The sequence below is a fragment of the Ammodytes marinus genome (genome assembly GCF_949987685.1).
Source record: "Ammodytes marinus genome assembly, contig: scaffold_61, whole genome shotgun sequence".
Taxonomy (NCBI): Eukaryota; Metazoa; Chordata; class Actinopteri; order Uranoscopiformes; family Ammodytidae; genus Ammodytes; species Ammodytes marinus.
Window position 1 is genome coordinate 143,684 of NW_027648338.1, and position 23,875 is coordinate 167,558.

The 23,875-nt window shown below is 46.9% G+C and overlaps 1 protein-coding gene across 2 annotated transcripts; it reads right to left on the reverse strand.

Moving 5' to 3' along the window:
• Positions 1-348: 348 nt before the first annotated feature.
• LOC307270691 (uncharacterized protein) lies at positions 349-2,296 on the reverse strand. 2 transcript variants are annotated; one of them, XM_080054577.1, is made up of 4 exons: positions 2,181-2,296; positions 1,998-2,059; positions 1,766-1,911; positions 349-1,660 (listed from the first exon to the last, which is right to left on the reverse strand). In XM_080054577.1, exons 1-4 carry the CDS (start codon positions 2,193-2,195, stop codon positions 1,572-1,574), a joined length of 312 nt encoding a protein of 103 aa, XP_079910703.1. In that variant the 5' UTR covers positions 2,196-2,296; the 3' UTR covers positions 349-1,571. The 2 variants fall into 2 exon arrangements, with proteins under 2 accessions (XP_079910703.1, XP_079910702.1); XM_080054576.1 differs by having other exon boundaries at positions 1,760-1,911.
• Between the last annotated feature and the right edge of the window lie 21,579 nt (positions 2,297-23,875).

Consider the following 23,875-nt stretch of genomic DNA (forward strand, 5'->3'; position numbering starts at 1 on the left):
TATATGCAAGAGAAGGTGGTGTGTGCGCAAACACATACTAGGTTTGGTGTGTCCAGCCCTTGTTTTGCTGCCGAAAGCAGAAATGTTTTTAATTAGGCAGATAACAGGATATGGGAAATTTAGGGAGTCTTTTCTTCTCAACTACTGTGCACATGAATGCGTCATACCTCTGTATGTGCCAAAATCTTATTAGGCAGTTTCTTCTTCAAGGCTAAACAACAACTTTTGTCTTAGCAAAACACTTTGGAGTTCTTTAAGTTTACTGGGACAAAGTTCAACAGCCAGAAAGCATGTATTGTGCATTAAAATATTATACAATCATAAAGCAAACTAAATTCTGTTAACAACATCTTACTGAATTATCCTTATAAACGAGTATTACGATCAGAACACAGCATTTCAGTGCTGTGTAATAATTTATTTAAAGGCTCTTGATCCTGTATACAATATACTGTTCTGATGTATGTCTGTTATGTCGTATTGCTATGCTATGTTATCAAATTAAACTTAAACATCACTTTGAAAAGATATTTCGAGTTTAATCAAAGCAATTGCATTTTGATAGATATTTGCTGATACAAAAACACAACAGTGGTAAGTGATTTCACAGTTCGCGAAAAAGACTTTACAATAAATTATTGGTAACTAAGCGCTCAGCCAAGTAATATGCAGTTGTACAGTGTGATTATATTGTTTGGCTTAATATTACACTTATGATTAAATGGACAAGGTGCTAAAAGTAGACTGTGTCATTCTGTCTGCCCAGGATACTGCACTTCCCGCACAGTAACATGTTCAGTTCACCAGGGGCCGTATTCACAAAACATTTTATCTTAGCGCTAAGAGTACTCCTAAGGAGCACTAAAAGTTCTTAGTAAGGAGTAATTTCTTAAAACCTATTCACAAAGCTGCTAAGACCAACTTTTACTAAGGAATGGGAGGGACTCCTAAGCTAAGAATAGAGGGTGTGGTTGACCCTGTTGCTATGGATGACGTCATGTTCATACCTTCTATGCCCACAGTGATTGGCTGAGAGGGAATGAGTCCCTAAGAGTGAATTTATGATAGAAACACTGTGGGAGATATCCATATTGTGTCGCTGTATTATGTTTTATATAAATATAATAAATATAAATGTGACTATACTTTCTAAATATAGCTTTACGATCATTAAACCCTTACAGCTATTAAAGGTACCTTTCATAAAGCTCACTAGCATCAAATCTCTCCAAAACACCATCAAATGGTTGTCTGTGATTTACTCTTAGTGACTTAGTGACTAGCTTTTCATAGATTTAGGAGCTAGTTTTAACGCTAAAATGCTTTGTGAATTACACTTATCTTAAAAAGTTAGCAGTCCTAAAACTAGGAGTGAAACGCCCCTTATTTTTGAGAGTAACTCCTAAATCAGCACGTTAGAACCTACTCTTAGCCTTAAAATGTTTTGTGAATACGGCCCCAGATGTCTTAATGTGTCAAAACAGTGCAAGGCTGAGTTTGATGAATAGTTCCTCTCAAGCTGCTCAAATCATTAAGCCTGCATTTAGGATTGATGGTATTTCAAAGGCAAATCAGCACAGCTGGTTTGATAGCAACCATGACAACAGTCCAAGGCAGGATGCGGTGACAAGACTGATCTTGTGGCTTACTCCACTTGAAGCTGTAAAAGAGGAAAAGGAAACAAAACTTTAGTTTAACAAAAAGCTACTTTGTGCTGCAACAATTGAAATATTTGATTAAGTATATGTTTGATGCTTACTTTCACCATTGATGAGTATGGAGCTGCCTTCAATGTCAAAGCCGGTGACGTTTGAAGATGCAATGATCAAAACATTTGCAATCTGAGTTCCAGAAGGAATTGTTGTAGTTGTATCAAATTCAGCGTTTGCATCTGTGAAAATTGATCCATTTCTGCAGAAGGAGAAACAAAAAGATTTAAAGTATCAGATTTAGCCCAATTATCTCAAATTGTGACACGATAAGTCTTGAAATATTACCTGAATCGCACCACTCTAAAGGACCTAAATGAAGGGAATTCTGTACGGAAGAAAGTTCCAAGCTGCAAAAACATAAAGCATGTGTTATTTTACCATATACATTTTTGTGTGGGCGCTTGGAAACTCGAAAAAAATAAACAAAGTAGGTTTACCAGCAGATTTTTTTCTAAGGGTTAGACTCACCTGTGTTTCTATCATTGAAGCTCGATTTGTAAAAACTGTTGATGATGGATTCAGCAGGTCAGATGTAAATGTGGCTTGAACAGATCTGAAGGACACCCTTTGTGTTATGGTTGCTACAGTTGTTGTAGTTGGTGCAGCAGTTGTTGTTGTTGGGGCAGCAGTTGTTGTTGTTGTGGGGGTGGCAGTTGTTGTTGTGGGGGCAGTACTTGTTGTAGTTGGGGCAGCAGTTGTTGTAGTTAGGGCTACAGTTGTTGTGACGGCAGCGGTTGTTGTAGTTGGTGGAACAGTTGTTGTGGGGGTAGCAGTTATTGTTGTCGGGGCAACTGTGGTTGTTGTTGGGGCAACGGTTGTTGTGGGGGCTGCAGTTGTCGTTGTTTGGGCAGCAGTTGTTGTAGTTGGTGCAGCAGTTGTTGTAGTTTGGGCTGCAGTTGTTGTAGTTGGTGGAGCAGTTGTCGTAGTTGGGGCAGTAGTTGTTGTTGTAGGGGCAGCAGTTGTTGTAGTTGGGGCAGCAGTTGTTGTTGTAGGGGCAGTGTTTAAGGTTGTTGTAGTTGGTGCAGAGGTTGCTGTAGTTGGTGCAGAGGTTGTTGTAGTTGGGGTTGCAGTTGTTGTAGTTGGTGCAGCGGTTGTTGTAGTTGGGGCTGCTGTTGTTGTAGTTGGTGCTGCAGTTGTTGTAGTTGGGGCTACAGTTGTTGTTGTGGGGGCAGCGGTTGTAGTTGGTGCAGTGGTTGTTGTTGTGGGGGCTGCAATTGTTGTATTGGGGGCAGGGGTTGTTGTAGTGGGGGAAGTAGTTGTTGAAGTTGGTGCTGCAGTTGTTGTAGTGGGGGCAGTAGAAGTTGTAGTTGGGGAAGCAGTTGTTATAGGTGTAGCTGAAGTAGTTGTAGTCAGGGCTAGAGTTGTTGTTGTGGGGGAAGCGTTTGTTGTAGATTGTGGAGCAGTTGTTGTGGGGATAGCAGTTGTTGTTGTTGGGGCAACTGTGGTTGATGTTGGGGCAGAGGTTGTTGTGGGGGCTGCAGTTGTAATAATTTGGGCAGCAGTTGTCGTTGTTGGGGCAGCAGTTGATGTAGTTGGGGCAGCAGTTGTTGTAGTTGGTGAATCAGTTGTTGTACTTTGGGCAGCAGTAGTTGCAGTTGGGACTGCGGTTGTTGTAGTTGGTGCAACAGTTGTTATAGTTGGAGCTGCAGTTGTTGTTGTTGGGGCGGCAGTTGTTGTAGTTGGAGCTGCAGTTGTTGTAGTTGGAGCTGCAGTTGTTGTTGTGGGGGCAGCAGTTGTTGTAGTTGGAGCTGCAGTTGTTGTTGTTGGGGCTGCAGTTGTTGTTGTGGGGGCAGTAGTTGTTGTAGTTGGAGCTGCAGTTGTTGTTGTGGGGGCAGCAGTTGTTGTAGTTGGAGCTGCTGTTGTTGTGGGGGCAGCAGTTGTTGGAGCTGCAGTTGTTGTTGTGGGGGCTGCAGTTGTTGTTATCGGAGCTGCAGTTGTTGTTGTGGGGGCTGCAGTTGGTGTTGTTGTGGAAGCAGTGGTTGTAGTTGGAGCTGCAGTAGTTGTAGTTGGAGCTGCTGTTGTTGTAGTTGGTGCAATAGTTGTTGTAGTTGGAGCTGCAGTTGTTGTTGTGGGGGCGGCAGTTGTTGTAGTTGGAGCTGCGGTTGTTGTTGTCGTCGGGGCTGCAGTTGTTGTTGTGGGGGTGGCAGCTGTTGTAGTTGGAGCTGCGGTTTTTGTTGTTGGGGCTGCAGTTGTTGTTGTTGGTGCAACAGTTTTTGTAGTTGGAGCTGCAGTTGTTGTAGTTGGTGCAGCAGTTGTTGTTGTTGGGGCAGCAGTTGTTGTTGTTGAGGGGGCGGCAGTTGTTGTAGTTGGAGTTGCGGTTGTTGGGGCTGCATTAGTTGTTGTGGTGGCAGTAGTAGTTGTAGTTGGAGCTGCAATTGTTGTTGTGGGGGTGGCAGTTGTTGTAGTTGGAGTTGCGGTTGTTGTTGATGGGGCAGCAGTAGTTGTAGTTGGAGCTGCAGTTGTTGTTGTTGGGGCTGCAGTTGTTGTAGTTGGAGCTGCAGTAGTTGTAGTTGGAGCTGCTGTTGTTGTAGTTGGTGCAATAGTTGTTGTAGTTGGAGCTGCAGTTGTTGTTGTGGGGGCGCCAGTTGTTGTAGTTGGAGCTGCGGTTGTTGTTGTCGTCGGGGCTGCAGTTGTTGTTGTGGGGGCTGCAGTTGTTGTTATTGGAGCTGCAGTTGTTGTTGTGGGGGCTGCAGTTGGTGTTGTTGGGGAAGCAGTGGTTGTAGTTGGAGCTGCAGTAGTTGTAGTTGGAGCTGCTGTTGTTGTAGTTGGTGCAATAGTTGTTGTAGTTGGAGCTGCAGTTGTTGTTGTGGGGACGGCAGTTGTTGTAGTTGGAGCTGCGGTTGTTGTTGTCGTCGGGGCTGCAGTTGTTGTGGGGGTGGCAGCTGTTGTAGTTGGAGCTGCGGTTTTTGTTGTTGGGGCAGTAGTTGTTGTAGTTGGGTCAGCAGTTGTTGTAGGTGGTGCAGCAGTTGTTGTAGTTTGGGTTGCAGTTGTTGTTGTTGGTGCAACAGTTGTTGTAGTTGGAGCTGCAGTTGTTGTAGTTGGTGCAGCAGTTGTTGTTGGGGTAGCAGTTGTTGTTGTTGTGGGGGTGGCAGTTGTTGTAGTTGGAGTTGCGGTTGTTGTTGATGGGGCTTCAGTTGTTGTGGGGGCAGCAGTTGTTGTAGTTGGAGCTGCAGTAGTTGTAGTTGGAGCTGCTGTTGTTGTAGTTGGTGAAATAGTTGTTGTAGTTGGAGCTGCGGTTGTTGTTGTCGTCGGGGCTGCAGTTGTTGTTGTGGGGGTGGCAGCTGTTGTAGTTGGAGCTGGAAACAAAAAGGAAACAAAACTTTAGTTTAACAAAAAGCTACTTTGTGCTGCAACAATTGAAATATTTGATTAAGTATATGTTTGATGCCTACTTTCACCATTGATGAGTACGGAGCTGCCTTCAATGTCAAAGCCGGTGACGTTTGAAGATGCAATGATCAAAACATTTGCAATCTGAGTTTCAGAAGGAATTGTTGTATTTGTATCAAATTCAGCGTTTGCATCTGTGATAATTGATCCATTTCTGCAGAAGGAGAAAGAAAAAGATTTAAAGTATCAGATTTAGCCCAATTATCTCAAATTGTGACACGATAAGTCTTGAAATATTACCTGAATCGCACCACTCTAAAGGACCTAAATGAAGGGAATTCTGTACGGAAGAAAGTTCCAAGCTGCAAAAACATAAAGCATGTGTTATTTTACCATAGACATTTTTGTGTGGGCGCTTGGAAACTCGAAAAAAATAAACAAAGTAGGTTTACCAGCAGATTTTTTTCTAAGGGTTAGACTCACCTGTGTTTCTATCATTGAAGCTCGATTTATAAATGCTGTTGATAATGGTATCAGCAGGTCAGATGTAAATGTGGCTTGAAGAGATCTGAAGGACACCCTTTGTGTTGTGGTTGCTACAGTTGTTGTAGTTGGTGCAGCAGTTGTTGTTGTTGGGGCAGCAGTTGTTGCAGTTGAAGCTGCGGTTGTTGTTGTTGGGGCTACAGTTGTTGTTGTTGTGGGGTCAGTAGTTGTTGTAGTTGGGGCAGTAGTTGTTGTAGTTGGTGCTACAGTTGTTGTTGTAGGGGCAGCAGTTGTTGTGGGGGCAGCAGTTGTTGTAGTTGGATCTGCTGTTGTTGTAGTAGGAGCTGCTGTTGTTGTGGTTGGTCCAACAGTTGTTGTAGTTGGAGCTGCAGTTGTTGTTGTGGGGACGGCAGTTGTTGTAGTTGGTGCTGCGGTTGTTGTTGTCGGGCCTGCAGTTGTTGTTGTGGGGGCAGCAGTTGTTGTAGTTGGAGCTGCTGTTGTTGTGGGGGCAGCAGTTGTTGTAGTTGGGGCGGCAGTTGTTGTTGTTGGGGAAGCAGTGGTTGTAGTTGGAGCTGCAGTAGTTGTAGTTGGAGCTGATGTTGTTGTAGTTGGTGCAACAGTTGTTGTAGTTGGAGCTGCAGTTGTTGTTGTCGGGGCTGCAGTTGTTCTTGTGGGGGCGGCAGTTGTTGTAGTTGGAGCTGCGGTTGTTGTTGTCGGGGCTGCAGTTGTTGTGGCGGCGGAGGTTGTTGTATTTGGAGCTGCGGTTGTTGTTGGGGCTGCAGTTGTTGTTGTGGGGGCAGTAGTTGTTGTAGTTGGGGCAGCAGTTGTTGTAGATGGTGCAGCAGTTGTTGTAGTTTGGGCAGCAGTAGTTGCAGTTGGGGCTGCTGTTGTTGTAGTTGGTGCAACAGTTGATGTAGTTGGAGCTGCAGTTGTTGTTGTTGGGGCGGCAGTTGTTGTTGTGGGGGCAGCTGTTGTTGTTGTGGGGGCTGCAGTGGTTGTTGTTGTTGTTGTGGGGGCAGTAGTAGTTGTAGTTGGGTCAGCAGTAGTTGTAGTTGGACCTGCAGTTGTTGTAGTTTGTGCAGCAGTTGTTCTTGTTGTGGCAGTCGTTGTTGTAGTTGAAGCTGCGGTTGTTGTTGTTCTCGGGGCTGCAGTTGTTGTTGTGGGGGTAGTTGTTGTAGTAGGGGAAGCAGTAGTTGAAGTTGGAGCTGTGGTTTTTGTTGTTGTGGGGGCAGCAGTAGTTGTTGTAGTTGGGGCAGCACTTGTTGTAGTTGGAGCTGCAGTTGCTGTAGTTGGAGCTGCAGTAGTTGTAGTTGGTGCAGCAGTTGTTGTAGTTGGGGTTACAGTTGTTGTTGTGGGGGCAGCGGTTGTGGTTGGTGCAGTGGTTGTTGTTGTGGGGGCTGCAGTTGTTGTAGTTGGTGCTGCAGATGTTGTTGTAGTTGGTGCTGCAGATGTTGTAGTTGGGGCAACAGTTGTTGTAGTTAGGGCTGCAGTTGTTGTTGTTGGGGATGCAGTTGTTGTTATGGGGGCAGTAGTTGTTGTAATTGGGGATGCAGTTGTTGTTGTGGGTGCAGCAGTTGTTGTAGTTGGGGCTGCAGTAGTTGTAGCTGGAGCTGCAGTCGTGGTAGTTGGTTCAGTGGTTGTTGTTGTGTGGGCAGCAGTTGTTGTAGTTGGGGCTGCAGTAGTTGTAGTTGAAGCTGCAGTTGTGGTAGTTGGTGAAGTGGTTGTTGTTGTTGTTGTTGTTGTTGTTGTTGTGGGTGCAGCAGTTGTTGTAGTTGGAGCTGCAGTTGTTGTAGTTGGGGCAGCAGTAGTTGTAGTTGGGGCTACAGTTGTTGTTGTGGGGGCAGCGGTTGTAGTTGGTGCAGTGGTTGTTGTGGGGTTTGTAATTGTTGTTGTGGGGGCAGCAGTTATTGTAGTTGGAGCTGCAGTTGTTGTAGTGGGGGCAGCAGTAGTTGTAGTTGGGGCTACAGTTGTTGTTGTGGGGGCAGCGGTTGTAGTTGGTGCAGTTGTTGTTGTTGTGGGGGTTGCAATTGTTGTTGTGGGGGCAGCAGTTGTTGTAGTTGGAGCTGCAGTTGTTGTAGTTGGAGCAGCAGTAGTTGTAGTTGGGGCTACAGTTGTTGTTGTGGGGGCAGCGGTTGTTGTAGTTGGGGCTACAGTTGTTGTAGCTGGATTTGCAGTTGTTGTAGTTGCTGCTGTAGTTGTTGTTGTGGGGGCGGCAGTTGTTGTGGGGGCTGCAGTAGTTGTAGTTGAAGCTGCAGTTGTTGTAGTTGGGGCTGCAGTTGTTGTAGTTGGGGCTGCAGATGTTGTATTTGGAGCTGCAGTTGTTGTAGTTGGAGCTGCAGTTGTTGTTGTGGGAGCGGCAGTTGTTGTGGGGGCTGCAGTAGTTGTAGTTGGAGCTGAAGTTGTTGTTGTGGGGGCGGCAGTTGTTGTTGTGGGGGCTGCAGTAGTTGTAGTTGGAGCTGCAGTTGTTGTAGTTGATGCAGTGGTTGTTGTAGTTGGGGCTGCAGTTGTTGTAGTTGGAGCTGCTGTTGTTGTAGTTTGTGCAGCTGTTGTTGTAGTTGGGGCTGCTGTTGTTGTAGTTGGTGATGCAGTTTTTGTAGTTGAGGCTACAGTTGTTGTTGTGGGGGCAGAGGTTGTAGTTGGTGCAGTGGTTGTTGTTGTGGGGGCTTCAGTTGTTGTTGTGGGGGCAGTAGTTGTTGTAGTTGCAGCTGCAGTTGTTGTAGTTGGAGCAGCAGTAGTTTTAGTTGTAGTTGGGGCTACAGTTGTTGTGGTGGGGGCAGCGGTTGTTGTAGTTGGTGCAGCGGTTGTTGTAGATGGGGCTACAGTTGTTGTAGTTGGAGCTGCAGTTGTTGTAGTTGGAGCAGTTGTAGTTGGGGCTACAGTTGTTGTTGTGGGGGCAGTGGTTGTTGTAGTTGGGGCTACAGTTGTTGTAGATGGATTTGCAGTTGTTGTAGTTGCTGCTGTAGTTGTTGTGGGGGCGGCAGTTGTTGTTGTGGGGGCGGCAGTTGTTGTTGTGGGGGCTGAAGTAGTTGTAGTTGAAGCTGCAGTTGTTGTAGTTGGGGCTGCAGATGTTGTAGTTGGAGCTGCAGTTGTTGTAGTTGGAGCTGCAGTTGTTGTAGTTGGTGCTGCAGTTGTTGTTGTGGAAGCGGCAGTTGTTGTTGTGGGGGCTGCAGTAGTTGTAGTTGGAGCTGAAGTTGTTGTTGTGGGGGCGGCAGTTGTTGTTGTGGGGGCTGCAGTAGTTGTAGTTGGAGCTGCAGTTGTTGTAGTTGATGCAGTGGTTGTTGTAGTTGGGGCTGCAGTTGTTGTAGTTGGTGCAGATGTTGTTGTAGTTGGTGCAGAGGTTGTTGTAGTTGGGGTTGCAGTTGTTGTAGTTTGTGCAGCTGTTGTTGTAGTTGGGGCTGCTGTTGTTGTAGTTGGTGATGTCATTGTTGTAGTTGGGGCTACAGTTGTTGTTGTGGGGGCAGAGGTTGTAGTTGGTGCAGTGGTTGTTGTTGTGGGGGCTTCAGTTGTTGTTGTGGGGGCAGCAGTTGTTGTAGTTGCAGCTGCAGTTGTTGTAATTGGAGCAGCAGTAGTTTTAGTTGTAGTTGGGGCTACAGTTGTTGTTGTGGGGGCAGCGGTTGTAGTTGGTGCAGTGGTTGTTGTTGTGGGGGTTGCAATTGTTGTTGTGGGGGCAGCAGTTGTTGTAGTTGGAGCTGCAGTTGTTGTAGTTGGAGCAGCAGTAGTTGTAGTTGGGGCTACAGTTGTTGTTGTGGGGGCAGCGGTTGTTGTAGTTGGGGCTACTGTTGTTGTAGCTGGATTTGCAGTTGTTGTAGTTGCTGCTGTAGTTGTAGTAGGAGCTGCTGTTGTTGTGGTTGGTCCAACAGTTGTTGTAGTTGGAGCTGCAGTTGTTGTTGTGGGGACGGCAGTTGTTGTAGTTGGTGCTGCGGTTGTTGTTGTCGGGCCTGCAGTTGTTGTTGTGAGGGCAGCAGTTGTTGTAGTTGGAGCTGCTGTTGTTGTGGGGGCAGCAGTTGTTGTAGTTGGGGCGGCAGTTGTTGTTGTTGGGGAAGCAGTGGTTGTAGTTGGAACTGCAGTAGTTGTAGTTGGAGCTGATGTTGTTGTAGTTGGTGCAACAGTTGTTGTAGTTGGAGCTGCAGTTGTTGTTGTCGGGGCTGCAGTTGTTCTTGTGGGGGCGGCAGTTGTTGTAGTTGGAGCTGCGGTTGTTGTTGTCGGGGCTGCAGTTGTTGTGGCGGCGGAGGTTGTTGTATTTGGAGCTGCGGTTGTTGTTGGGGCTGCAGTTGTTGTTGTGGGGGCAGTAGTTGTTGTAGTTGGGGCAGCAGTTGTTGTAGATGGTGCAGCAGTTGTTGTAGTTTGGGCAGCAGTAGTTGCAGTTGGGGCTGCTGTTGTTGTAGTTGGTGCAACAGTTGATGTAGTTGGAGCTGCAGTTGTTGTTGTTGGGGCGGCAGTTGTTGTTGTGGGGGCAGCTGTTGTTGTTGTGGGGGCTGCAGTGGTTGTTGTTGTTGTTGTTGTGGGGGCAGTAGTAGTTGTAGTTGGGTCAGCAGTAGTTGTAGTTGGACCTGCAGTTGTTGTAGTTTGTGCAGCAGTTGTTCTTGTTGTGGCAGTCGTTGTTGTAGTTGAAGCTGCGGTTGTTGTTGTTGTTGTCGGGGCTGCAGTTGTTGTTGTGGGGGTAGTTGTTGTAGTAGGGGAAGCAGTAGTTGAAGTTGGAGCTGTGGTTTTTGTTGTTGTGGGGGCAGCAGTAGTTGTTGTAGTTGGGGCAGCACTTGTTGTAGTTGGAGCTGCAGTTGCTGTAGTTGGGGCTGCAGTAGTTGTAGTTGGTGCAGCAGTTGTTGTAGTTGGGGTTACAGTTGTTGTTGTGCGGGCAGCGGTTGTAGTTGGTGCAGTGGTTGTTGTTGTGGGGGCTGCAGTTGTTGTAGTTGGTGCTGCAGATGTTGTTGTAGTTGGTGCTGCAGATGTTGTAGTTGGGGCAACAGTTGTTGTAGTTAGGGCTGCAGTTGTTGTTGTTGGGGATGCAGTTGTTGTTATGGGGGCAGTAGTTGTTGTAATTGGGGATGCAGTTGTTGTTGTGGGTGCAGCAGTTGTTGTAGTTGGGGCTGCAGTAGTTGTAGCTGGAGCTGCAGTCGTGGTAGTTGGTTCAGTGGTTGTTGTTGTGTGGGCAGCAGTTGTTGTAGTTGGGGCTGCAGTAGTTGTAGTTGAAGCTGCAGTTGTGGTAGTTGGTGAAGTGGTTGTTGTTGTTGTTGTGGGTGCAGCAGTTGTTGTAGTTGGAGCTGCAGTTGTTGTAGTTGGGGCAGCAGTAGTTGTAGTTGGGGCTACAGTTGTTGTTGTGGGGGCAGCGGTTGTAGTTGGTGCAGTGGTTGTTGTGGGGTTTGCAATTGTTGTTGTGGGGGCAGCAGTTATTGTAGTTGGAGCTGCAGTTGTTGTATTGGGGGCAGCAGTAGTTGTAGTTGGGGCTACAGTTGTTGTTGTGGGGGCAGCGGTTGTAGTTGGTGCAGTGGTTGTTGTTGTGGGGGTTGCAATTGTTGTTGTGGGGGCAGCAGTTGTTGTAGTTGGAGCTGCAGTTGTTGTAGTTGGAGCAGCAGTAGTTGTAGTTGGGGCTACAGTTGTTGTTGTGGGGGCAGCGGTTGTTGTAGTTGGGGCTACAGTTGTTGTAGCTGGATTTGCAGTTGTTGTAGTTGCTGCTGTAGTTGTTGTTGTGGGGGCGGCAGTTGTTGTTGTGGGGGCTGCAGTTGTTGTAGTTGGAGCTGCAGTTGTTGTTGTGGGGGTTGCAATTGTTGTTGTGGGGGCAGCAGTTGTTGTAGTTGAAGCTGCAGTTGTTGTAGTTGGGGCTGCAGTTGTTGTAGTTGGGGCTGCAGATGTTGTAGTTGGAGCTGCAGTTGTTGTAGTTGGAGCTGCAGTTGTTGTTGTTGTGGGAGCGGCAGTTGTTGTGGGGGCTGCAGTAGTTGTAGTTGGAGCTGAAGTTGTTGTTGTGGGGGCGGCAGTTGTTGTTGTGGGGGCTGCAGTAGTTGTAGTTGGAGCTGCAGTTGTTGTAGTTGATGCAGTGGTTGTTGTAGTTGGGGCTGCAGTTGTTGTAGTTGGAGCTGCTGTTGTTGTAGTTTGTGCAGCTGTTGTTGTAGTTGGGGCTGCTGTTGTTGTAGTTGGTGATGCAGTTTTTGTAGTTGAGGCTACAGTTGTTGTTGTGGGGGCAGAGGTTGTAGTTGGTGCAGTGGTTGTTGTTGTGGGGGCTTCAGTTGTTGTTGTGGGGGCAGTAGTTGTTGTAGTTGCAGCTGCAGTTGTTGTAGTTGGAGCAGCAGTAGTTTTAGTTGTAGTTGGGGCTACAGTTGTTGTGGTGGGGGCAGCGGTTGTTGTAGTTGGTGCAGCGGTTGTTGTAGTTGGGGCTACAGTTGTTGTAGTTGGAGCTGCAGTTGTTGTAGTTGGAGCAGTTGTAGTTGGGGCTACAGTTGTTGTTGTGGGGGCAGTGGTTGTTGTAGTTGGGGCTACAGTTGCTGTAGCTGGATTTAGAGTTGTTGTAGTTGCTGCTGTAGTTGTTGTGGGGGCGGCAGTTATTATTGTGGGGGCGGCAGTTGTTGTTGTGGGGGCTGCAGTAGTTGTAGTTGAAGCTGCAGTTGTTGTAGTTGGGGCTGCAGATGTTGTAGTTGGAGCTGCAGTTGTTTTAGTTGGAGCTGCAGTTGTTGTAGTTGGTGCTGCAGTTGTTGTTGTGGAAGCGGCAGTTGTTGTTGTGGGGGCTGCAGTAGTTGTAGTTGGAGCTGCAGTTGTTGTAGTTGATGCAGTGGTTGTTGTAGTTGGGGCTGCAGTTGTTGTAGTTGGTGCAGATGTTGTTGTAGTTGGTGTAGAGGTTGTTGTACTTGGGGTTGCAGTTGTTGTAGTTTGTGCAGCTGTTGTTGTAGTTGGGGCTGCTGTTGTTGTAGTTGGTGATGCTGTTGTTGTAGTTGGGGCTACAGTTGTTGTTGTGGGGGCAGAGGTTGTAGTTGGTGCAGTGGTTGTTGTTGTGGGGGCTTCAGTTGTTGTTGTGGGGGCAGCAGTTGTTGTAGTTGCAGCTGCAGTTGTTGTAATTGGAGCAGCAGTAGTTTTAGTTGTAGTTGGGGCTACAGTTGTTGTTGTGGGGGCAGCGGTTGTAGTTGGTGCAGTGGTTGTTGTTGTGGGGGTTGCAATTGTTGTTGTGGGGGCAGCAGTTGTTGTAGTTGGAGCTGCAGTTGTTGTAGTTGGAGCAGCAGTAGTTGTAGTTGGGGCTACAGTTGTTGTTGTGGGGGCAGCGGTTGTTGTAGTTGGGGCTACAGTTGTTGTAGCTGGATTTGCAGTTGTTGTAGTTGCTGCTGTAGTTGTTGTTGTGGGGGCGGCAGTTGTTGTGGGGGCTGCAGTAGTTGTAGTTGAAGCTGCAGTTGTTGTAGTTGGGGCTGCAGTTGTTGTAGTTGGGGCTGCAGATGTTGTATTTGGAGCTGCAGTTGTTGTAGTTGGAGCTGCAGTTGTTGTTGTGGGAGCGGCAGTTGTTGTGGGGGCTGCAGTAGTTGTAGTTGGAGCTGAAGTTGTTGTTGTGGGGGCGGCAGTTGTTGTTGTGGGGGCTGCAGTAGTTGTAGTTGGAGCTGCAGTTGTTGTAGTTGATGCAGTGGTTGTTGTAGTTGGGGCTGCAGTTGTTGTAGTTGGAGCTGCTGTTGTTGTAGTTTGTGCAGCTGTTGTTGTAGTTGGGGCTGCTGTTGTTGTAGTTGGTGATGCAGTTTTTGTAGTTGAGGCTACAGTTGTTGTTGTGGGGGCAGAGGTTGTAGTTGGTGCAGTGGTTGTTGTTGTGGGGGCTTCAGTTGTTGTTGTGGGGGCAGTAGTTGTTGTAGTTGCAGCTGCAGTTGTTGTAGTTGGAGCAGCAGTAGTTTTAGTTGTAGTTGGGGCTACAGTTGTTGTGGTGGGGGCAGCGGTTGTTGTAGTTGGTGCAGCGGTTGTTGTAGATGGGGCTACAGTTGTTGTAGTTGGAGCTGCAGTTGTTGTAGTTGGAGCAGTTGTAGTTGGGGCTACAGTTGTTGTTGTGGGGGCAGTGGTTGTTGTAGTTGGGGCTACAGTTGTTGTAGATGGATTTGCAGTTGTTGTAGTTGCTGCTGTAGTTGTTGTGGGGGCGGCAGTTGTTGTTGTGGGGGCGGCAGTTGTTGTTGTGGGGGCTGAAGTAGTTGTAGTTGAAGCTGCAGTTGTTGTAGTTGGGGCTGCAGATGTTGTAGTTGGAGCTGCAGTTGTTGTAGTTGGAGCTGCAGTTGTTGTAGTTGGTGCTGCAGTTGTTGTTGTGGAAGCGGCAGTTGTTGTTGTGGGGGCTGCAGTAGTTGTAGTTGGAGCTGAAGTTGTTGTTGTGGGGGCGGCAGTTGTTGTTGTGGGGGCTGCAGTAGTTGTAGTTGGAGCTGCAGTTGTTGTAGTTGATGCAGTGGTTGTTGTAGTTGGGGCTGCAGTTGTTGTAGTTGGTGCAGATGTTGTTGTAGTTGGTGCAGAGGTTGTTGTAGTTGGGGTTGCAGTTGTTGTAGTTTGTGCAGCTGTTGTTGTAGTTGGGGCTGCTGTTGTTGTAGTTGGTGATGTCATTGTTGTAGTTGGGGCTACAGTTGTTGTTGTGGGGGCAGAGGTTGTAGTTGGTGCAGTGGTTGTTGTTGTGGGGGCTTCAGTTGTTGTTGTGGGGGCAGCAGTTGTTGTAGTTGCAGCTGCAGTTGTTGTAATTGGAGCAGCAGTAGTTTTAGTTGTAGTTGGGGCTACAGTTGTTGTTGTGGGGGCAGCGGTTGTAGTTGGTGCAGTGGTTGTTGTTGTGGGGGTTGCAATTGTTGTTGTGGGGGCAGCAGTTGTTGTAGTTGGAGCTGCAGTTGTTGTAGTTGGAGCAGCAGTAGTTGTAGTTGGGGCTACAGTTGTTGTTGTGGGGGCAGCGGTTGTTGTAGTTGGGGCTACTGTTGTTGTAGCTGGATTTGCAGTTGTTGTAGTTGCTGCTGTAGTTGTAGTAGGAGCTGCTGTTGTTGTGGTTGGTCCAACAGTTGTTGTAGTTGGAGCTGCAGTTGTTGTTGTGGGGACGGCAGTTGTTGTAGTTGGTGCTGCGGTTGTTGTTGTCGGGCCTGCAGTTGTTGTTGTGAGGGCAGCAGTTGTTGTAGTTGGAGCTGCTGTTGTTGTGGGGGCAGCAGTTGTTGTAGTTGGGGCGGCAGTTGTTGTTGTTGGGGAAGCAGTGGTTGTAGTTGGAACTGCAGTAGTTGTAGTTGGAGCTGATGTTGTTGTAGTTGGTGCAACAGTTGTTGTAGTTGGAGCTGCAGTTGTTGTTGTCGGGGCTGCAGTTGTTCTTGTGGGGGCGGCAGTTGTTGTAGTTGGAGCTGCGGTTGTTGTTGTCGGGGCTGCAGTTGTTGTGGCGGCGGAGGTTGTTGTATTTGGAGCTGCGGTTGTTGTTGGGGCTGCAGTTGTTGTTGTGGGGGCAGTAGTTGTTGTAGTTGGGGCAGCAGTTGTTGTAGATGGTGCAGCAGTTGTTGTAGTTTGGGCAGCAGTAGTTGCAGTTGGGGCTGCTGTTGTTGTAGTTGGTGCAACAGTTGATGTAGTTGGAGCTGCAGTTGTTGTTGTTGGGGCGGCAGTTGTTGTTGTGGGGGCAGCTGTTGTTGTTGTGGGGGCTGCAGTGGTTGTTGTTGTTGTTGTTGTGGGGGCAGTAGTAGTTGTAGTTGGGTCAGCAGTAGTTGTAGTTGGACCTGCAGTTGTTGTAGTTTGTGCAGCAGTTGTTCTTGTTGTGGCAGTCGTTGTTGTAGTTGAAGCTGCGGTTGTTGTTGTTGTTGTCGGGGCTGCAGTTGTTGTTGTGGGGGTAGTTGTTGTAGTAGGGGAAGCAGTAGTTGAAGTTGGAGCTGTGGTTTTTGTTGTTGTGGGGGCAGCAGTAGTTGTTGTAGTTGGGGCAGCACTTGTTGTAGTTGGAGCTGCAGTTGCTGTAGTTGGGGCTGCAGTAGTTGTAGTTGGTGCAGCAGTTGTTGTAGTTGGGGTTACAGTTGTTGTTGTGCGGGCAGCGGTTGTAGTTGGTGCAGTGGTTGTTGTTGTGGGGGCTGCAGTTGTTGTAGTTGGTGCTGCAGATGTTGTTGTAGTTGGTGCTGCAGATGTTGTAGTTGGGGCAACAGTTGTTGTAGTTAGGGCTGCAGTTGTTGTTGTGGGGGCAGTAGTTGTTGTAATTGGGGATGCAGTTGTTGTTGTGGGTGCAGCAGTTGTTGTAGTTGGGGCTGCAGTAGTTGTAGCTGGAGCTGCAGTCGTGGTAGTTGGTTCAGTGGTTGTTGTTGTGTGGGCAGCAGTTGTTGTAGTTGGGGCTGCAGTAGTTGTAGTTGAAGCTGCAGTTGTGGTAGTTGGTGAAGTGGTTGTTGTTGTTGTTGTGGGTGCAGCAGTTGTTGTAGTTGGAGCTGCAGTTGTTGTAGTTGGGGCAGCAGTAGTTGTAGTTGGGGCTACAGTTGTTGTTGTGGGGGCAGCGGTTGTAGTTGGTGCAGTGGTTGTTGTGGGGTTTGCAATTGTTGTTGTGGGGGCAGCAGTTATTGTAGTTGGAGCTGCAGTTGTTGTATTGGGGGCAGCAGTAGTTGTAGTTGGGGCTACAGTTGTTGTTGTGGGGGCAGCGGTTGTAGTTGGTGCAGTGGTTGTTGTTGTGGGGGTTGCAATTGTTGTTGTGGGGGCAGCAGTTGTTGTAGTTGGAGCTGCAGTTGTTGTAGTTGGAGCAGCAGTAGTTGTAGTTGGGGCTACAGTTGTTGTTGTGGGGGCAGCGGTTGTTGTAGTTGGGGCTACAGTTGTTGTAGCTGGATTTGCAGTTGTTGTAGTTGCTGCTGTAGTTGTTGTTGTGGGGGCGGCAGTTGTTGTTGTGGGGGCTGCAGTTGTTGTAGTTGGAGCTGCAGTTGTTGTTGTGGGGGCGGCAGTTGTTGTTGTGGGGGCTGCAGTAGTTGTAGTTGAAGCTGCAGTTGTTGTAGTTGGGGCTGCAGTTGTTGTAGTTGGGGCTGCAGATGTTGTAGTTGGAGCTGCAGTTGTTGTAGTTGGAGCTGCAGTTGTTGTTGTTGTGGGAGCGGCAGTTGTTGTGGGGGCTGCAGTAGTTGTAGTTGGAGCTGAAGTTGTTGTTGTGGGGGCGGCAGTTGTTGTTGTGGGGGCTGCAGTAGTTGTAGTTGGAGCTGCAGTTGTTGTAGTTGATGCAGTGGTTGTTGTAGTTGGGGCTGCAGTTGTTGTAGTTGGAGCTGCTGTTGTTGTAGTTTGTGCAGCTGTTGTTGTAGTTGGGGCTGCTGTTGTTGTAGTTGGTGATGCAGTTTTTGTAGTTGAGGCTACAGTTGTTGTTGTGGGGGCAGAGGTTGTAGTTGGTGCAGTGGTTGTTGTTGTGGGGGCTTCAGTTGTTGTTGTGGGGGCAGTAGTTGTTGTAGTTGCAGCTGCAGTTGTTGTAGTTGGAGCAGCAGTAGTTTTAGTTGTAGTTGGGGCTACAGTTGTTGTGGTGGGGGCAGCGGTTGTTGTAGTTGGTGCAGCGGTTGTTGTAGTTGGGGCTACAGTTGTTGTAGTTGGAGCTGCAGTTGTTGTAGTTGGAGCAGTTGTAGTTGGGGCTACAGTTGTTGTTGTGGGGGCAGTGGTTGTTGTAGTTGGGGCTACAGTTGCTGTAGCTGGATTTAGAGTTGTTGTAGTTGCTGCTGTAGTTGTTGTGGGGGCGGCAGTTATTATTGTGGGGGCGGCAGTTGTTGTTGTGGGGGCTGCAGTAGTTGTAGTTGAAGCTGCAGTTGTTGTAGTTGGGGCTGCAGATGTTGTAGTTGGAGCTGCAGTTGTTTTAGTTGGAGCTGCAGTTGTTGTAGTTGGTGCTGCAGTTGTTGTTGTGGAAGCGGCAGTTGTTGTTGTGGGGGCTGCAGTAGTTGTAGTTGGAGCTGCAGTTGTTGTAGTTGATGCAGTGGTTGTTGTAGTTGGGGCTGCAGTTGTTGTAGTTGGTGCAGATGTTGTTGTAGTTGGTGTAGAGGTTGTTGTACTTGGGGTTGCAGTTGTTGTAGTTTGTGCAGCTGTTGTTGTAGTTGGGGCTGCTGTTGTTGTAGTTGGTGATGCTGTTGTTGTAGTTGGGGCTACAGTTGTTGTTGTGGGGGCAGAGGTTGTAGTTGGTGCAGTGGTTGTTGTTGTGGGGGCTTCAGTTGTTGTTGTGGGGGCAGCAGTTGTTGTAGTTGCAGCTGCAGTTGTTGTAATTGGAGCAGCAGTAGTTTTAGTTGTAGTTGGGGCTACAGTTGTTGTTGTGGGGGCAGCGGTTGTAGTTGGTGCAGTGGTTGTTGTTGTGGGGGTTGCAATTGTTGTTGTGGGGGCAGCAGTTGTTGTAGTTGGAGCTGCAGTTGTTGTAGTTGGAGCAGCACTAGTTGTAGTTGGGGCTACAGTTGTTGTTGTGGGGGCAGCGGTTGTTGTCGTTGGGGCTACAGTTGTTGTAGCTGGATTTGCAGTTGTTGTAGTTGCTGCTGTAGTTGTTGTTGTGGGGGCGGCAGTTGTTGTTGTGGGGGCTGCAGTTGTTGTAGTTGGAGCTGCAGTTGTTGTTGTGGGGGCGGCAGTTGTTGTTGTGGGGGCTGCAGTAGTTGTAGTTGAAGCTGCAGTTGTTGTAGTTGGGGCTGCAGATGTTGTAGTGGGAGCTGCAGTTGTTGTAGTTGGTGCTGCAGTTGTTGTTGTGGGAGCGGCAGTTGTTGTGGGGGCTGCAGTAGTTGTAGTTGGAGCTGAAGTTGTTGTTGTGGGGGCGGCAGTTGTTGTTGTGGGGGCTGCAGTAGTTGTAGTTAATGCAGTGGTTGTTGTAGTTGGGGCTGCAGTTGTTGTAGTTGGAGCTGCTGTTGTTGTAGTTGGTGCAGAGGTTGTTGTAGTTGGGGTTGCAGTTGTTGTTGTGGGGGCGGCAGTTGTTGTTGTGGGGGCTGCAGTAGTTGTAGTTGGAGCTGCAGTTGTTGTAGTTGATGCAATGGTTGTTGTAGTTGGGGCTGCAGTTGTTGTAGTTGGAGCTGCTGTTGTTGTAGTTTGTGCAGCTGTTGTTGTAGTTGGGGCTGCTGATGTTGTAGTTGGTGATGCAGTTTTTTTAGTTGAGGCTACAGTTGTTGTTGTGGGGGCAGAGGTTGTAGTTGGTGCAGTGATTGTTGTTGTGGGGGCTTCAGTTGTTGTTGTGGGGGCAGAGGTTGTAGTTGGTGCAGTGGTTGTTGTTGTGGGGGCTTCAGTTGTTGTTGTGGGGGCAGTAGTTGTTGTAGTTGCAGCTGCAGCTGCAGTTGTTGTAGTTGGGGCTACAGTTGTTGTGGTGGGGGCAGCGGTTGTTGTAGTTGGTGCAGCGGTTGTTGTAGTTGGGGCTACAGTTGTTGTAGTTGGAGCTGCAGTTGTTGTAGTTGGAGCAGCAGTAGTTGTAGTTGGGGCTACAGTTGTTGTTGTGGGGGCAGTGGTTGTTGTAGTTGGGGCTACAGTTGTTGTAGCTGGATTTGCAGTTGTTGTAGTTGCTGCTGTAGTTGTTGTGGGGGCGGCAGTTGTTGTTGTGGGGGCGGCAGTTGTTGTTGTGGGGGCTGCAGTAGTTGTATTTGAAGCTGCAGTTGTTGTAGTTGGGGCTGCAGATGTTGTAGTTGGAGCTGCAGTTGTTTTAGTTGGAGCTGCAGTTGTTGTAGTTGGTGCTGCAGTTGTTGTTGTGGAAGCGGCAGTTGTTGTTGTGGGGGCTGCAGTAGCTGTAGTTGGAGCTGCAGTTGTTGCAGTTGATGCAGTGGTTGTTGTAATTGGGGCTGCAGTTGTTGTAGTTGGTGCAGATGTTGTTGTAGTTGGTGCAGAGGTTGTTGTAGTTGGGGTTGCAGTTGTTGTAGTTTGTGCAGCTGTTGTTGTAGTTGGGGCTGCTGTTGTTGTAGTTGGTGATGCCGTTGTTGTAGTTGGGGCTACAGTTGTTGTTGTGGGGGCAGAGGTTGTAGTTGGTGCAGTGGTTGTTGTTGTGGGGGCTTCAGTTGTTGTTGTGGGGGCAGCAGTTGTTGTAGTTGCAGCTGCAGTTGTTGTAATTGGAGCAGCAGTAGTTTTAGTTGTAGTTGGGGCTACAGTTGTTGTTGTGGGGGCTGCAGTAGTTGTAGCTGAAGTTGTTGTTGTGGGGGCGGCAGTTGTTGTAGTTGGGGCTACAGTTGTTGTTGTGGGGGCTGCAGTAGTTGTAGCTGAAGTTGTTGTTGTGGGGGCTGCAGTAGTTGTAGTTGGAGCTGCAGTTGTTGTTGTTGGTGCAGCGGTTGTTGTAGTCAGTGCTGCAATTGTTGTAGTTGGTGCAGCGGTTGTTGTAGTCGGTGCAGCGGTTGTTGTAGTTGGTGCAGTGGTTGTTGTTGTGGGTGCTTCAGTTGTTGTTGTGGGGGCAGCAGTTGTTGTAGTTGCAGCTGCAGTTGTTGTAGTTGGAGCAGCAGTAGTTTTAGTTGTTGTTGTGGAAGCGGCAGTTGTTGTTGTGGGGGCTGCAGTAGTTGTAGTTGGAGCTGAAGTTGTTGTTGTGGGGGCGGCAGTTGTTGTTGTGGGGGCTGCAGTAGTTGTAGTTGGAGCTGCAGTTGTTGTTTTTGGTGCAGCGGTTGTTGTAGTCAGTGCTGCAATTTTTGTAGTTGGTGCAGCGGTTGTTGTAGTCGGTGCAGCGGTTGTTTTAGTTGGGACAGCTGTTGTTGTAGTTGGAGCTGTAGTTGTTGTTGGGACAGTAGTTTTTGTCGTGGTAGCAGCAGTTGTTGTCGTCTGGGCAACTGTGGTTGTTGTTGGGTCACCGGTTGTCGTAGTTGGGGAAGCAGTTGTCGTTGTCGGGTAAACTGTTGTTGTGGGGGATGCAGTTGTCGTTGTTGGTGAAGCAGTTGTAGTTGTTGGTGGGGAAGCAGTTGTCGTTGTCGGGGCAACTGTGGTTGTTGTTGGGGCAACTGTTGTTGTAGTTAGGGCTGCGGTTGTGGTTGTTGGGTAAGCAGTTGTGGTTGTTGGGTAAGCAGTTGTCGTTGTTGGGGCAACTGTTGTTGGTGCAGTAGTGTTTGTTAATTGAGCAGTAGTTGTTGCAGCAGCAGCTGTTGTTGTCATATCAGGATTTGTTGTTGCCACAGTGGTTGTAATTGCAGAAAAATTGGTATAAGTTAAATGGGATTTCATAATGATCAATGATTCACTTCTTATGCCACGGCTCAAGAAAAAAGAATGTAATACTTAAAGTGTAAACTTTTAAATTGCTGTTCCAAAATTAAATTAAAATGTTATCCCCTTCACCTTTTCTATTATTTGGTATCAAGACATATTAAAGGTTGAGCATCACTCAGCTTACCTGTTAAAATCAGGTAAATGGATAATATCCATCTGACACTAATCCTTTCTCGTTTCTGTTCTGTAAAATCAATCAAAACAGAGGATTATTGACAGAAGCAGCTTATCAAACCATTCTGCACAGCAGTTACTAGCAACTAGAATCATTATTTCTTCAAATAAAAAATATTTAGAACCAGGGCCGGCGGTAGCCAGGGGCCAGGGTGGGCGGTGCCCACCCAAATGTGGGCTGTGCCCACCCAATTTTTTAGGTGGAAGTCCAGACCCACTATCGGACGGACCTGTTCATTCGCTGTCCAAGAAAATTTCAAATAAAATTCAGACAATTAATTAATACTAAAGAATATACCATTACCATGCATTGCTTCTAATTGTATTATTGGGTGGGCAGGACAGCCTGCCTCCAAGTTACCCACCCGCTTATAGTGGTCACTGGTCAGCAGAGCCGGCCCGAGGCATAAGCGAAATGAACGGTTGCTTAGGGTCCCGACTGCCAGGGGGGCCCCCCCCCAATTAATTTTTTTATTTAGTTTTTTTTTAGTTTGTGTGTTTGATATCAACATCATTTTATGTAAATGTAAATTATCATGCAATAAAAGGAATACAATGTTTTGGTAGATAGTTAATAGCTTAATAATTTAATCAGTTCATCTGGGAGGTAATCCGAGGTTAACTGATCACGTCACGTTCAAGTCCATGGCATGCACAGTTAGTATTGAGTTTATGTAAAAATATTTTAAAATGGGGCTGCCCTCAGTTGCCCATGCACTGTGTATAGTCTATAGCCTATTTCAGCCTCGTCTGTGGAAAAAAAGATAACTGGACAACAGAGTTCTTCTGCTTCGTTCCTCTCACTGTATTTAAATGAATTCATTATATTACAGAAAAATATGTCCCGTAAAAGAAAAAGAGCACCAAGCCCATCCCAGAGGACCCTGCATAATATTTTTATATTATTTCAAATGTATATTTCTATGGAAAATCCATGTGTCTTTCTTCAATAGCTTCTAATTCATCCGACCCAGTGTCTCCAAATTATTTGTTCACACAAAATTCCTCAGATTTAGCCTCTTAATTTTGCTCTCAAAGTGCACCAGATTCATAGCCTGGAAATCCAGACCCTGATATCTTGAACGATAGAGGGTCTGGCCACGATCAATAGTAATATCCAACTCAAGGGGCGGCTCCTACTCGTGCATTTCAAATGCCACTGCACGCAGTTGGATAGCACTACAACCAATCAGAGCGATGCACAAGGCGACGTAAGCCCCTTTCGTTTAGCGAACAGCTGTTAAACTGTTAAATTAAACGTTTGCCGTTGTCGGTCGGCAAAATAGAACATTCCACTTACTTGCTAATGAAAGATTTGAGTGCCGTCTTCCAAATCGTTAAGGGTCGAGGCCAAAGCAGTCTCAAACTCACACAACATATCCGCAGCCATCTCTGATGTTTACTATCACGGCTTCGACGTCGCATGCACGCCACTGTCGTCATCCGGTTACGTCCTCCCCAGAGTACCATATAAGGGGCTCTGGCGCGCCCGCCAGATTTCTTGCTTTCTTGATAAGCTTCAACGGAGCGTGTCCAGACCAACACGCGCAGCAAATTTAATTTGCCAGCGCCTAGTGGCAGGTCTGGGAATGCCAGGCTACCAGATTCATGCATTTCACTTTAAAAAGGTAAAAAAAAATCTCCCGGGGGGGCATACCCCCGGACCCCCCTAGCAGAGTTGTGACCTCGGCTGGCTACTATTTTCACCCAGCTGGACATTGGAGCCAATAGTGGAAATACTATATATCTATGTGTATAGTATATAGCTCTGGACTACCACCATCCAGGTTGCCCAGTCCCAAAGCTTTCTCTTCAATCAGCTCAGGCTGCCTACAGTTAATACTGCGATGAAAAAAAAAGATACATTATGTTGTATATAATGTATATTATATGTTATTCATAAACATTTTGGAGAAAAAAAACATGCAAGAATCAAATCTCCCACACAGCAACACTCAAAGTTTATTTGCATATTGTGTTCTACACAATTCACAGTAAATGTGCCAAAAATCAGACGCAGAGATCTTACAAGGGCAAAAAAATTCGGCTCGCGCGCCCTGCGCGCGCTTGCATCTTCGGTCTCTCTGCCCAGTGTGCCCACCTAAAATTTCTACAGGCCCACCCATAATCTGACTGTCTAGAACCGGGCCTGTTTAGAACAAGAACATTTGTATGCATTGTTACCTTGTTTGGTAACACTTTATAATAACTATCCGTTGTAACTCGTTAATATATCATTAGTAAACTCTTAATTAATGATTTATTAATGATTTGTTCAGTGTCTGTTAGCAGTTTGTTAAGGATTTATAACAATGCCTTACAGACAGTTAATAGACCATTAATAAACTTTTAGTTAATTGGTTATAAATGACTTGTTAAATGACAGTCAACCGTTTGTTAAGGATTTATAACTGTGCTTTATAGCATCGCAAAGGGCCATTAGGACGGATATCATTGCCGTGATGTATGGACATTAAATGTCCATCTGAAATTCTGTTTATCCAGTGTTTACCACAAAAAGTTCCCAAACCTCATGGGTTTGTATGTTGTTGTATACTGTTATGCCATGTGATGGCTCAGTATGTGTGTTTCTATAGATTAAACACAATGTTCAACATTTCATCTGTGGTGTTTCTTTGGTAAAAAACAGTACACAGAACAGCCTATGGGTGGAACAAGGTTGAGGTACAAAAATTAGATATTTTAAATATCATGTCAAATTTCTGTACCTTGAACTTGTTTCACCCATGTGCAGTTTTACAAAGTTTCACTGGTATTAGTAGAAGGTTAATAATCTATTAACAACTGATCTGTAAAGTGTGAGTTAATATATTAGTTAAAGGCCTACTTCACCGGTGGGAATATGAAGGTGTATTGAATTCTGAGATCCTATGTAGTATAAATGTGCATTTTTTTTTTAAATTGGTTCATCCTAGCCTGAGAAAAGGCAGAAAGAGTGTTTTTTTTAACCCTATATTTCTCTTTCTCGTGACATCACAGAAAGAGAAATATAGGGTTAAAAAAAAACTTACTTTGTAAATATTAATGTGATGTCTTTTACTGTGACGTCACAGTAATATTTACAAAGTACGTTTTTTTTTAACCAGTTT

Excerpts from the sequence above, each read along its gene's own strand:
- LOC307270691 (XM_080054576.1), bottom strand. Across the intron at positions 1,912-1,997 it reads TTTAGAGTGGTGCGATTCAG|AAATGGATCAATTTTCACAG; the intron begins GTAATATTTCAA and ends CTCCTTCTGCAG. Across the intron at positions 1,661-1,759 it reads CATACTCATCAATGGTGAAA|CTTCAAGTGGAGTAAGCCAC; the intron begins GTAAGCATCAAA and ends CCTCTTTTACAG.